General features: G+C 50.9%; 1 protein-coding gene across 1 annotated transcript; it reads left to right on the forward strand.

The window, feature by feature from the left end:
• Positions 1-449: 449 nt before the first annotated feature.
• VENTX (VENT homeobox) lies at positions 450-1,676 on the forward strand. Its single transcript, XM_057531369.1, has 2 exons — positions 450-642; positions 1,275-1,676. Exons 1-2 carry the CDS (start codon positions 450-452, stop codon positions 1,673-1,675), a joined length of 594 nt encoding a protein of 197 aa, XP_057387352.1. The 3' UTR covers position 1,676.
• Positions 1,677-13,271: the final 11,595 nt, after the last annotated feature.

Here is a 13,271-nt window from a genome sequence, read left to right on the forward strand (position 1 = left end):
CGCGGTCCCGACCTGTGCCCGGACCGCGGCTCAACCAGGTCGCGCCCACTGTGGGCTCCTGCGCGTGGGGAGGCTGGGGCCAGCTCCTCGTGCTGCCCGGGTGTACCAGCCACCTCCCAGCCGGGCCTCAGCGCTCCGGGAGAGGACAGCCGGGCTCTGGGGAACCGACAGGCGTGCGCCAGGCAGGCCGGGGCTGGGGCGCACGAGTCCCAGTCGGCCGTCCCGCCCTCCCGGGTCAGCGAAACCAATGGACGCCTGGGCCCACGCGGCAGCGACAGCGGCGATTGGAGAGCTGGGCATGAAAGGGGCGCCGCCTTTTTATAGGGTTCTGAGGGCGGGTCGCCGTGGAGCCCCCGGCAGTGTCGCGGCGGGCTGCCCACACGTCGCGCCTGCTGGGCCCCGCCAGCCCCGCGCCCGCAGGCCAGCGCATGGCCCCGGCGTCTCTCGGCATGAACCCTGCTGGGCTCAGAACGTGCAGCGGGGACCGTGCAGGGCCCGGCCCGTTGCCCTTCAGCGTCGAGTCGCTGCTGCAGGCAGAGCACTGGCTGGGCGCGGAGCCCGCGGAACCCCGGGAGGAGAGGCCGCGGGGCGCCGCGGAACCCCGGGCCTGGGTCCCGGCGGCCGCCCCCTTGCCCTCCCCACGTAAGTGCCCTGTCGCACGGTCCTGGGCTGCGAGAGGAGCCCGCCCGGCCCGGGGTCGAAGGACTAGGGCGGGAAGGACGCTGTCTCTCCTAATTTTGGAAAGTAACCAGCCACTAACGCGCCGGCCTGGGCGCAGAGAAAGAAACCAGCCCACACGAGCCCACCCGACCCCTCCCGCGCGCGCGAACCCCACGGCGGCTCCCCGGTCCCACGCCAAACAGGCTTCTGCTCTACCCTGGGGCGGAGCCCGCAACCCAAGACCCGGGGCTTCTTGCCTCGGAGCCTCTCTGGCCGAGCACTCCCCGCGATCGTTGACTTCTGCTTGGCCTCTGCGCTCACCGCTCAGTTCTTGAGGCGGCTTCCCGCCCAAGTTTTTCGCTTCTCCAAGTGGGCAGAGTTCCCCTCCTCCCGAGGGACGCAGGGCCACCGATCTGGGGAGCAGAGCCCGAGTCCACAACGGCCCCCCTCTCCGCGCGGCGTCTCCCCGGTGCCTCGCTTCTATTACCCCGGAGGTTTGGGGGGACCTTGTCTCCACTGAGGCCCGCGATCACGAAGCCGGGACACGCATCCGGAACCGTCCTTGGCGCGCACTGCTGGCGTTTGAGCGCCCGCTTTGTGCTCTTTCCCCCCAGGCGCCCCCAGCCCTCCACCCTGCGCCCTCAGGAAACACAAGAACAACCGCAAGCCGCGGACGCCCTTCACCACCGCGCAGCTGCTGGCGCTGGAGGGCAAGTTCCGCCAGAAGCAGTACCTGCCCATCGCGGAGCGCGCCGAGTTCTCCAGCAGCCTGAGCCTCTCCGAGACGCAGGTCAAGATCTGGTTTCAGAACCGCCGGGCCAAGGCCAAGCGACTGCAGGAGGCCGAGCTGGAGAAGCTGAAGCTGGCGGCCAAGCCGCTGCTGCCCTCGTTCGCCCTGCCCTTCCCGCTGGGCGCCCACCTTCACGGCTCCCCGGCCGTGTATGGCGGCGCGGCGCAGGTGCCGGGACTCCTCGCCGCGCCCGTGGCCGCCTACGGCATGTATTACCTGTCCTAGGGCTGCGAGGCCGTGTGCCCTGGGGGTCCGCTGGGGAGGAAGGACCCGCGCGCGGCGGGGGGGGGGTGTTGTCTTCCGCCACCGGGGCCACCCCGTCCCGGGGCCGGAGACGGGTCCCCGCGAGCGAGCGGCGCCCCGGCCGGGTCCTTGCTCCTGGTGCGCAGCGGGCGTCTCGGGGTTCTCTTCTTGTCTCGTTTTTCAGGTTTTTGTTTTTGTTGTTGTTAATACTGTGTTAAAATGGATGCCGCAAGACTATCTGTGGGTATCTTACGGATATTTAAAAACTGTTTTTAAAAAGTTATGTTAGTGCAAACTTGTCTGAAAGATAGTGAACATAGTTTTATAGTGTCCTCGAAATGGACAAAATAGGGCTTTCCAATGTGTACAAAGCAGCCAATAAAGTATTCTGAGGTTTACTCTGTGGACCTGTCTCGGTAACCGCGGCGGCTCCGAAGAACTTAGTAGATTGTTTCTGCCTGCGGCGGCAGGAAACTGATTCGGAACAAAGAAACGACAGGAACAGTTTGGTGCCGGAATTGCTAAAGAGAAACTTACCAACTACTTTCACTAACTAGGTTTCTCAGCGTTGTGAGCGAGTGGAAACTTTCACGCTTATTTTAGGGAATTTTTCCCGCGTTCATTTATTTATTTATTTATTTTACTAGAGAACTTCCGAGGCGAAGTGCTGTCTCTGTGGCATCATGTGCGCGAGGGTGCGTGTGGTGAGTGTGCGCGGGGCGTCCACGCGTGGGCCCCGCGGCCTCGGAACCGCGGACTCGGTGGAGCGCGCACCGCACCGCGGGCCTGGCGCGGTCGCTTGGCTTCCGCGGGGACGGAGCTGGAGCGGGACAGCGGTCGGCGTTGTCCGGCGGCGGAGAGAGAAGGAATCGCCGCGCACCCGTAGCAGGACCGGCGGCGCCAGCGGCCAGCTACGTCCAACCGACTCACCGGGATTGCCGGCGGCCGGGGACCTGCCGCTCAGCCTTCTGCTGCCTTTGACAACGTGCTGACATAACTTAGGAATCGGGCACCCAGGCGCCAAGCAAGAGGACGGTCCGACCCTCTCCCCTCTCCGAGGGTCTGCCCTGCCGCCCCCAATCCTCCGACTCCGGGCTGGGGCCGTGGCAGGCGATCTTGGGGTTAGCTCACCTCCCCTCCCTCACCCGCAGGGCTGGAGGAGTCACCTGGGCGGCAGACCGCCTCGGCCGCGTGGGCGTAGGGACACGCAGTGATCACGCGAGAGGCCAATTCCAGGCCCTTCTCTCCCTGTAATCACTGCAGGGCTGGGGTCCTGCCGCCTGCGAAGGGGAAGCACTGACTTTTACTGGGCAGGCAGCGGAGGTGCCGCTCCACGGGAAGCAAGGATATTACTGCATTAATTTGCATGTCGTAACCATCATTCTCCCTCGGTTTCCTGGAAAAATGCAAACTCAGGATGAATTTGAAAGAGAAACTAACGCAGTTCTTGAAGTGCAGCTGCTAAGAATGAAGGCCTGGTGATGGGAAGGGGGAGGAGGCCAGATGCGTCCAGTGCCTCCTGGGGTGTGGGCCAGTGAGTCCTGAACCTGTGCTGCTTAAGCTCAGAACCCAGCTCCAGTCACGATTTTCAAGGGGCCAGACCCGCCTGTGGTCTGGAAAGTGCCAGAGAAGGCAGGTGGGGGCCACTGCACCAAGGGAGCTGGACGAGGGGCCCAGGGGCCCTGAGAGCGACCACCCGCCTTCTGTGTGTGCCCAGGCACCTGCAGGAGCACATCTGCAGCTTTTTAAGGCCCGTCAATACTTTGATCCTCTTCTCCACACCCCAGAGCGCTGGGCAGCCCGGGGCTGGCAGAGGAATCGGCTGCATCAGTTTGCTACGGGTCTGCGTAACCAGTTCTGACCAAGACACCTCCCCAGGGGGCCTCTCCTCTCAGGACCCCACAGAGCCGCTCGACCATCCTTTGTCTGGCTCAGGGCTTGGCCCCCAGACCACTGGAGGGTGAGGGAGGCTCTGTGGAAGCCCAGAGCCCACCAGCTGGGTGCCCTTGCTGGGAAAGGCTGAAGCAAACTTCTCAAGACCAGGACTTTTCCGTTGTCCTAGACCAGGCTCCCGGCCAGGGCAGGAGCATTGTGGACCTCTACTGCCTGGCCACCTTCTCATAGACAACTCGGGCCCCTGAACGCCCTGGGCCAGGTCCTGGGGCCGGGGGACACTGCGGGCCATCTCCTCGGCTACTGTGTCTCCAAGGCCTTGAGGCTGCCCGAGCTGGCCGGAGCCAACGCGGGAGGATTCACCCATCAGGACCCTGCATGGAGGGGTCCGAACTCCAGAGTCCTGCTCCCCCCAACCCCGCTGGTTCCCAGCCACCTGCCTCATGCCCGGCTGCTGGATATGGGGACAGCAGCCCTGCCCTTGGGAGACCACCTGGACAGGGGGACAGGAGAGCAGTTCAGGGCAGACCACGCCTCTCTGGAGGTGCAGGGGCCACCTGATCTGGGGACAAGGAGTGGGCCAAGTTATGCAAAGGTGTGGACTGTGGTGACCCCGGTAGTGCCAGAGTGGGGAAGGTGGGACCATGGAGGACCCTAGACAGTGACCCACCCAGCAAGCCTGGGTCTCAGGAAGACTGCCCTGAGGCTCCCACGTCAGGGTCACCTCTGGTTCCTGGGTGGGGATCAGGCTGGACCCCAGGGTCCCTTCCTGGCACCCAGTCAGCTCTAGGGCCCCTGCTGGCCCCCGAACCAACCTTGCCTACTCTGTGTCTGGGGATGCTGCTCTTGGCCCACCCCAGGCAGGGACCCCAGGCCACAGGTCTTGCGCCTGTGGACTGCTCAGAGGGTTGGGCCAGGTCAGTCCTGCTTCAGTACTTCTGGGGGAGGGACTCCCGCAATCTGACCATAGGTTTTGAACGATCATAAAGAAGCAGTTGCCGGGAGGGTAGAGGCCCTCTCATGGGACTCGTAAAAGTAAACACTGGGTGCTTCTTAAGCTGGGTTGTGGGGCTGTGGTATCTACTGTCCTTTCCAGGACGTGTGATTTATTTTATTTTATTTTTTATTTTTATAAATGTATTTATTTATTTATTATTTATTTTTGGCTGCATTGGGTCTTCGTTGCTGTGCGCGGCTTTCTCTAGTTGCGGCGAGCGGGGGCTACTCTTCGTTGTGGTGCGCGGGCTTCTCATTATGGTGGCCTCTCTTGTTGCAGAGCATGGGCTCTAGGCGCGCGGGCTTCAGTAGTTGTGGCTCGCGGGCTCTAGAGCGCAGGCTCAGTAGTTGTGGCGCACGGGCTTAGTTGCTCCACGGCGTGTGGGATCTTCCCGGACCAGGGCTCGAACCCGTGTCCCCTGCATTGGCAGGCGGATTCTTAACCACTGCGCCACCAGGGAAGCCCAGACGTGTGATTTTACATTTGCTTTTGTGCATTTAAAACGTTTCATAACAAGAAAACACTACTTAGGCAGTACTTCCTCCCAACAGACTGTAAAGGTAAAATGATTGGCATGTTAAGAAAAATGCCATTTCTGCATCGCCAGAGATGCCATGCTTCATGGACACAGCCAGGGGCAGGCAAAGGGCAGGGTTCTCTGCTGGCCTCGCTGGTCCCAAATCTGTGCACGCCCTCAGGAAGTATTTCTGAATCACTGTACTGCACTGTGTTTCCCTGGTGTGATAATGCATAATGCTATCCAGATGGCCTGAAGCTCTGGTACTTTCATTTGACTTTTAAAAAAGTGTTGCCTCATTGACTAAATATACACAGTGTTTGCTATTTCTGATATTCCATACATTATGCTGTGTTTCCATTGATTAGACCATTAAGAAAAATAACCATATAACAAATTAACCGACATGGCCATGATGATAAGATGCTAAATTTCAGAGGCAGTAAAATGTGGGCAGGAAATGTCTCAGCATGTTATGAAGCACGTGTTTTTAAAAACCACACCAAACAGCTGCATTGTTCCTTTATGCATCCAAGGGGTGTTACCGTTCTTCCAGGTTGACTTTGAAAATCTGTAGAACGAGGAACCATGTACTCACCCCTACCCTCGGCGAGCCCCTGTTTCCACAACTTGGGGCGGTGAATGCTGCACTCAGAGGCCCAGAGGCAGCGCCCCTGGACCCTGCAGGAGGCTGGGGAGGCCTCAGGGGCCAGAGAGGATTGCGTTCCTACCTGTGTAAGCAATTGTTTGGGTTTTCCGTTAAATGGAACTGAAACAAAGCGCAGTGGTACCCGTCTCTTACCTCTTTCTCCTGTCTTACTGGGCTGGCTAGAGCCTGCAGTGTGAGTGTGTCTAGAAGTTTCCAGAAGGGGCATTTTGTCTTATCCTTGCTTTTTAAAGGAAATACTTTTAACATTTCACCATAAGCGTGATATGTGCAGGGGGGTTTTCAAAATACCTTTTCCAGGTAACCTACATTTCCTTCTGCAACTAGTTAATAGGACGTTTTATCATCAGTGAATATTGTACTTTATCAAAGGTTTTTTCTGCATATATTGAGATGATCAGTTGATTCCCCCATTCAATCTGTTAATGTGGTAAATTATAGTGGAAAGTTCGATTTCTCCATATTCTTTCCAACACTTGCTATTATCTGACATTTTGATTCCAGCCAGCCTAGTGGATGTGAAGTCTCAGGCTTTAATTTGTGTTTCCCTGATGGCTAGGGATACTGACTATCTTCTCATGTGCTCATTGGCCATTTATACATCTTCTTCAGAGAAACATCTATTTAAGTCCTTTGCCCATTTTTTAGTTGGGTTGTCTTTTGTGTTGAGTTGTAGGAGTTCTTTATACATTCAGGATATTATAATCCTCATCAGATACAGGATTTGCAAATATTTTCTTCCATTATGTGGGTTGTCTTTCCACTTTCTTGATTGTGTCATTTGAAGCACAAACTATTTTAATTTTGATGAAATCCAATTTATCTATTTTTAATTTTGTTGCTCATGCTTTTGGTGTCATACCTAAGAATCTTTTGCCAAATCCAAGATCATGAAGATTCACTCTGTTTTTTTCCTAAGTGTTTTATAGTTTTGTCTCCTACATTTAGGTCTTTGATGCATTTTGAGATAATTCTTGAATATTTTGTGAGGTAAGGGTCCAACTAGATTCTTTCTCGTGTGGTTATCCAGTTATCCCACACCATTTGTTGAAAAGACTACTCTTTCCCCATTGGATGGTCTTTTTATGCTGTCAAATATTACTTGACCATAGGGGTATGGGTTTATTTCTGGACCCTCAGTTCTATTCCATTGATCTATATATCTATCCTCCTGCCAGTACCACAGTGTCTTGACTACTGTTACTTTGTAGTAAGTTTTGAAACCTTCCTATTTTGTTCTTCTTTCAAGAATGTTTTGGCTCTTCTGGGTTCCTTGCAATTCCATATTAGAATTAGGTTGTCAGTTTCCACAAAGACGTCCATTGGGATTCTGATAGAGATTGCATTGAATCTGTAGATTAGGGACTGTTTCAGGAAATATTGACATTTTAACAATGTTAAGTCTTCCAGTCATGAGCGTGAGATGTTTTTCCAATTATTTAGATCCTCTTTAATTTCTTTGAACAATGTTCTATAGCTTTCAGGGTATAAGTTTTGCATTTTTTTTGTTAAATTTATTCCTAAGCATTTTATTCTTTTTGATGCTATTGCAATTGGAATTGTTTTCTTAAGTCCATTTTTGGATTGTTCATTGCAAGGGTATAGAAAGATAATTGATTTTGTACATTGATCTTTTATCCTGCAACCTTGCTGAGTTCTTTTATCAGTTCTAATCATTTTTCAGTGAGCTCCTTAGGATTTTCTACATACAATATCATGTCATCTGTGAATAGAAATAGTTTTACTTCTTCCTTTACAATCTGGATGCTTTTTCTTTCTTTCTTTCTTTTCTTTTTCTTTTTTGCCTAATTACTCTGGCCAGAACCTCCAGTACAATGTTGGATAGAAGTGGCCAGACAGGTATCCTTGCCTTGTTCCTGAAAGCATCCAGTCTTTCAGCATTGAGTATGATGTGAGCTGTGGGGTTACCATAGATGCCATTATCAGATTAAAGAAGTTCCCTTCTATCCTTAGTTGGATTTTGTCAAATGACTTTTCTGCATCAATTGAGATGATCGTGTGGTTTTTGTTTTTTATTCTATTGATATGATGTATTACACTAAATGTTTTTCTGATGTTAAACCAACCTAGCATTCCTGGGATAAATCCCACTTAGTCATGGTGTATAATTCTTTCTTTTTTTAAAAAATATTTATTTATTTATTTGGTTGCACCGGGTCTTAGCTGCAGCAGGCGGGCTCCTCTTAGTTGTGGCTCACAGGCTCCTTAGTTTCGGCACGTGGGCTCCTTAGTTGTGGCATGTGAACTCTTAGTTGCAGCATGTGGGATCTAGTTCCCTGACCAGGGATCGAACCTGGGCCCCCTGCATTGGGAGCATGGAGTCTTAACCACTGCACCACCAGGGAAGTCCCATGGTGTATAATTCTTTTTATATGTTGCTGGATTTGGTTTGCTAAAGTTTGTTGAGGATTTTTGCATCATAGTCACAACAGATATTGGACTATGCCTCCCTTGTGATGTCTTTGGTTCTGGTAACACACTAATACTGGACTATAAAAGGAGTTGGAAAGTGTTCCCTCCTCTTCTGTTTTTAGGAAGTTTTTGAAAAATTTGTATTAATTCTTCTTTAACTATTTGGTAGAATTGGTTAAACTATCTGGTCCTAAACTTTTCTTTAGGGGTAGTTTTTTTGTGTGTTTTTTTTTTAACTAATTTAATCTTTTCAGCTGTTATAGGTCTATTCAGATTGTCTGTTTCTTCTCGAGTCAGTTTTATGATTCTGTGTCTTTCTAGAAATGTGCCCGTTTCATCTAAGTTATCTAATTTGTTGGGATACAATTGTTTCATAATATTCCTTCCTAGTCTTTTTTATATCTGTATGGTATGTGGTGATGCCTCCACTTTCATTCTGATCACTGGATGTAGGATTCTTGACAATTTTTTTTTTTTTTTTGGCTGCGCCTCAAGGCACGTGGGATCTTAGTTCCCCAACCAGGGATGACCCGTGCTCCCTGCATTGGAAGTGTGGAGTCTTAACCACTGGACTGCCAGGGAAGTCCCCTTGACAGTTTTTTAATAGCATAAGAGCACTTTGAATATGTTATCTCACTTCTTTCTGGCGTTTGTTATTTCTGATGAGAAGTCAGCTGCTACTTTTATTATGATGTGTCTGGACGCCCTTTGCATTTATCCTACTTGGAATTCATTGAGATTCCTGGATGTATAGGTTATTTGTTTTTCAATAAATTTGGGAAGCTTTCAGCCATTATTTCTTCAAATGTTTTTGCTCTTTTCTCTGTCTTCTCCCCCTGGTACTCCCATTACATGCATGTTGGTGTTCTTAATGGTGTCTCAAGTTTCACTGAGGCTCTCCTCATGTTTCTTCATTATTTTTCTTGATGTTTTTTGGCTTACATAATCTCAATCAATCTGTCTTCAAGTTCATTATTCTTTCTTCTGCTAGTTCAGCTCTACTGTTGGGTCCCTCTAGTGAGTTTTTAGAATTTTTCAGTTTTTGTACTTTTCAACTCCAGAATTTCCATTTTCTTTTTTAAAAAAATAATTTCTATCTATCGATAGTCTCTATTAGATGAGACATTGTCATCAACCCTTCTTTTCATTCTTTAATCATAGTTTCCTTTAGTCCTGTGAACATGTTTATAACATGCTTATAATGGCTACTTTGAAGTCTTTTCTGATAGATTTGACATCCTGTAATGCTCACAGGCAGTTTCTGTTGCTTGCTTTTGCAGATATTTGGGTTATACATTCCTGTTTCTTTGCATGCCTCATAATTTTTTGTTGGAGATTGGACATTATAGATAGTATGTTGTAGCAACTCTGGGTACTGGTCCCCCTCCTCTGGGGCTTATTATTATTTGCTTGTTCATTGTTTTGGTGACTGGCTGGGTTATTTCCGTGAAGACTATCTGCCGCCCCACGCCCACACCCACAGTGTTAAGCCTCTGATGTCCTGAGGGAGATGCACCTCTGGGTAGGTCCACAGTCACCTGGGACCACACCCAGCTGTTAAACTCCAGTAATTGCCAGCTGATTGCTCTACTGTTTTCAACAATCCCCTGGGCATAAATTCCTCTACAAAGTAATCCAATCAAGTTCTCTGACACAGTCTTTTCTGAGTCAGCGTTTCATGTTTGTTTCCACCCCACCCAGCTTTTCTTATCACTTGTTTCCCTCCTGTGAACCAGCCTCCAACTTAGCCTGTATCTTGACCCTCCTCCTCAGTGCCCACCACTACCTCACCGTTCTTGAGAACTTGGGCTTGAACTTCTCCACAGTCTGTTGCAAACAGAGTCAGTTCCTTTGGGAAGAAATTAGGAGTGATCTGTTTTTCCGACTTGCTCATCACACCCCCCATCCCCCCAATCTCTGAGCCGTGGCTCTGGAACTGGGGTGACGACAAGGGCAAACTTCTGTGTGACGCCCCCTCCAGGAGCTCCACGAGAGGGGTACCAGCCTGGTGTCCTCTCAGCCGCCTCTCCTGGTGAGAACCACTGCCCCACAGCCAGGGAAGGTGAGCAGGGCCTCAGCACCCTCAGTGGTGCCAAGGTAGAGCCTCCACTCCAAGAGCTGGGCTGGGCAGGAGGCAGCCCCTGCTCTCAACCAGCCTCACCCGCACCTAGCCTCAGCAGCAGGCACTGGGCAGATAGGAACACCTAGGCCTGCTGCTCAGGGAAGGAAGCCCTTCCACGCGGAGCCAGGGGACAGGAAGTCTTGTGTTCTCAACTGCAGCCTCTGGCGCAGGGTCCCTGCGTCCCCGAGCTGAGTGGGGAGGAGGGAGTGGTCTTGGGTCAGATACCCCACTCTCCTTTCTTACCAAATTTTCATAGATTTTCTTGGATAGATGCTTCTCTATTTGCTGTTTGCCTGTAGGACCATTCCCAGAGGTTGTAGGTATTGTTGTCTTTTTGTTTTTGTTGTTATAGTTTTCACCAGTTTCATTGGGAATGGGTTGTGGAGCGCCTCACGCTGCCTTCATGTAAGTTAACCCGCAGGTAGTCTTGGTTTGGTTTTTCAGTTTGTTTATTTGAACCTGGATCTCACTAAGGTCCACACACTGCCGCTGACTGGCGTGTGTCTTGGGGATTTGGTGTCTGGGTCTTGCTCCCTGCGTCCTGGGTGTGGTTCACGTGTTCTGTGTCTGGAAGCTTGACCAGGGCTCCGGTGCCTCTGTGCCCGCCTCACATCTCTCCGGCCAGCTGAGAAATGAGCAACTCCTCCTTGGGAGCACTCCTCCCAAGATGCCTGGGCCTGCCGACAGCATCTCCCACCGGCCGCTCTGAGGCTTCCCGCCCTGCGGCTTCTCTGACCACACTGACCCTTCACACTGCAGACCTGGAAGCATGAGGGAGCGAGTTCATGCCCGTGGGGACGCCGGTGGACGAATCCTCTGCTCTCGGGTCTCCAGTGGGACAGAGCCTCAATTGCCCACAGTGGGGACCACTCCAATAATGCCCCCCTAGGGTGGGCTTTCCCTCTTTCCTTGTTTCACCCTCCCAGCCCCCCACTCCTGTCCCTCAGGATCATCTCTCAAAATAAACCACCTCCATGCAACCCCTTACCTCAGGCTCTGCCTTGATGTTTTGGCAAGACTATGTAATAGGTTGTGTGGTGAATGTCTATCAGGAAACAGCCAGTGTCTGGTTCACCCTTTTCGTAATGTCCGCAGATGCTGACATCAACACCTCGTTACCCAGAGGTGTAGTTCTTTCAGGAAAGGTAAGAGAAGTCCTTGACTTTCCCTTGATTTAGCAGTTTTCAAAAGATGTCAATTCCTGATATCCTCCCAAAGGCAGTCAATGAGGTTTTGCTTTTAAAGAATGATCATGAACTCATGGATTTAAGTATATTTCATGTGTTTCATTCAATGGTAGCTACTGTTCTCAGTCCCACTCAAGCTGCCCTGTTCTCGGCCAGCAGGACCTTTGTACGGTGGCTCCTGACACCCAGCTTGGCGCTCCTCAGTAACTTCCTTGATTCCAAACAACTAGTCCAGACTTTCAGTGAAGTTACTGATTTAATAAATATGGTATATACATTATGGGTTTATAGCAACACTTCAAATTCAGGACTATGGGGTTTTTATTAACTTCAATGATCCTAAACCTGTATCTTCTTTTTCCCAAGCCAAAAAATTTCAGTTCTCAACACTACTCAGATCATTTGGTTCTCAGTAATTGGCTATTAAAAATTTCACTGAATAGTGAAATACCTTTAGGGTAGATATTTTGAAGTTTTGCCAATGTGAGTTCAGGACATATCCCCAGAAGTAGGACTGCTAGGTCAAAGGGTAAGTGCAGAAGTGACTTTGTTAGGCATTGGGAAACTCCACTTCGTAGGTGCCTGCAGCATTCAGCACCCCACTGACAACGTGCGAGAGTATGAGATGCGTGTCCCCCGCCCCCTGCAACAGGCTGTGCCGTCAAACCTTTGGGTTTTGTCAACTGGATGTGTGAGAAAGGGTCTGTGTGTTTTTATTTCTCTTTCTCTTGCTATGAGTGAAATAAGGGGGTGTGTTTCTGTCACTCAGATGCTCTGCTTTGGCTAAGGTTGTAGAAGGACAACACAGAAAAGGCATTTGCGGAAAAGTGAATTGGGGGTGAAAACTCATACCTAATGATTTTTTATTTATTTATTATTTTATAAATTTATTTTACTTACTTATTTTTGGCTGCGTTGGGTCTTCATTGCTGCGCGCGGGCTTTCTCTAGTTGCAGTGAGCGAGGGCTACTGTGTGTTGCGGTGCGCGGGCTTCTCATTGCAGTGGCTTCTCTTGTTGCGGAGCATGGGCTCTAGGCGCGCAGGCTTCAGTAGTTGTGGCACGCGGGCTCAGTAGCTGTGGCTCCCAGGCTCTAAGCGCAGGCTCAGTAGTTGCGGTGCACGGGCTTAGTTGCACCGTGGCATGTGGGATCTTTCCAGGCCAGGGCTCGAACCCGTGTCCCCTGCATTGGCAGGCGGATTCTTAACCACTGTGCCACCAGGGAAGCCCTTTTTTTTTATTTTAAATTTTATTTTCTTTATTTTTTTGGCTGTGTCAGGTCTTAGTTGCGGCATGCGGGATCTTCATTGAGGCATGCAGGATCTTTTCGTAGAGGTGCAGGCTCTTCGTTGTGATGCGCAGGCTTTTCTCTAGTTGTGGTGTGGGTTTTTTTTTTTTTCCTCTCTAGTTAAGGCGCATGGGCTCCAGGGCGTGTGGGCTCCGTGGTTTGTGGTGCTCAAGCTCAGCAGTTGTGGCATGTGGGCTTAGTTGCCCTGCAGCATGTGGGATCTTAGTTCCCCGATCGGGGATTGAACCCACATCCCCTGCATTGGAAGGCGGATTCTTTACCACTAGACCACCAGGGAAGTCCCTCTTTTTTTTCTAATAATTTATTTTAAAGTTAAAGTGGTCCTAGATCATAGCTCCCCAGTCACATGGCAGAAGCAAATACTAATTATTTCAGGAAGAACCCAGATATGTCAGAGAAACTCCAGAGGTAAAGTTCCAAGAAATACAAACTCACAGCCAAAAATCACAGAATTC

This window comes from Balaenoptera acutorostrata, chromosome 16, assembly GCF_949987535.1.
Source record: "Balaenoptera acutorostrata chromosome 16, mBalAcu1.1, whole genome shotgun sequence".
NCBI lineage: Eukaryota > Metazoa > Chordata > Mammalia > Artiodactyla > Balaenopteridae > Balaenoptera > Balaenoptera acutorostrata.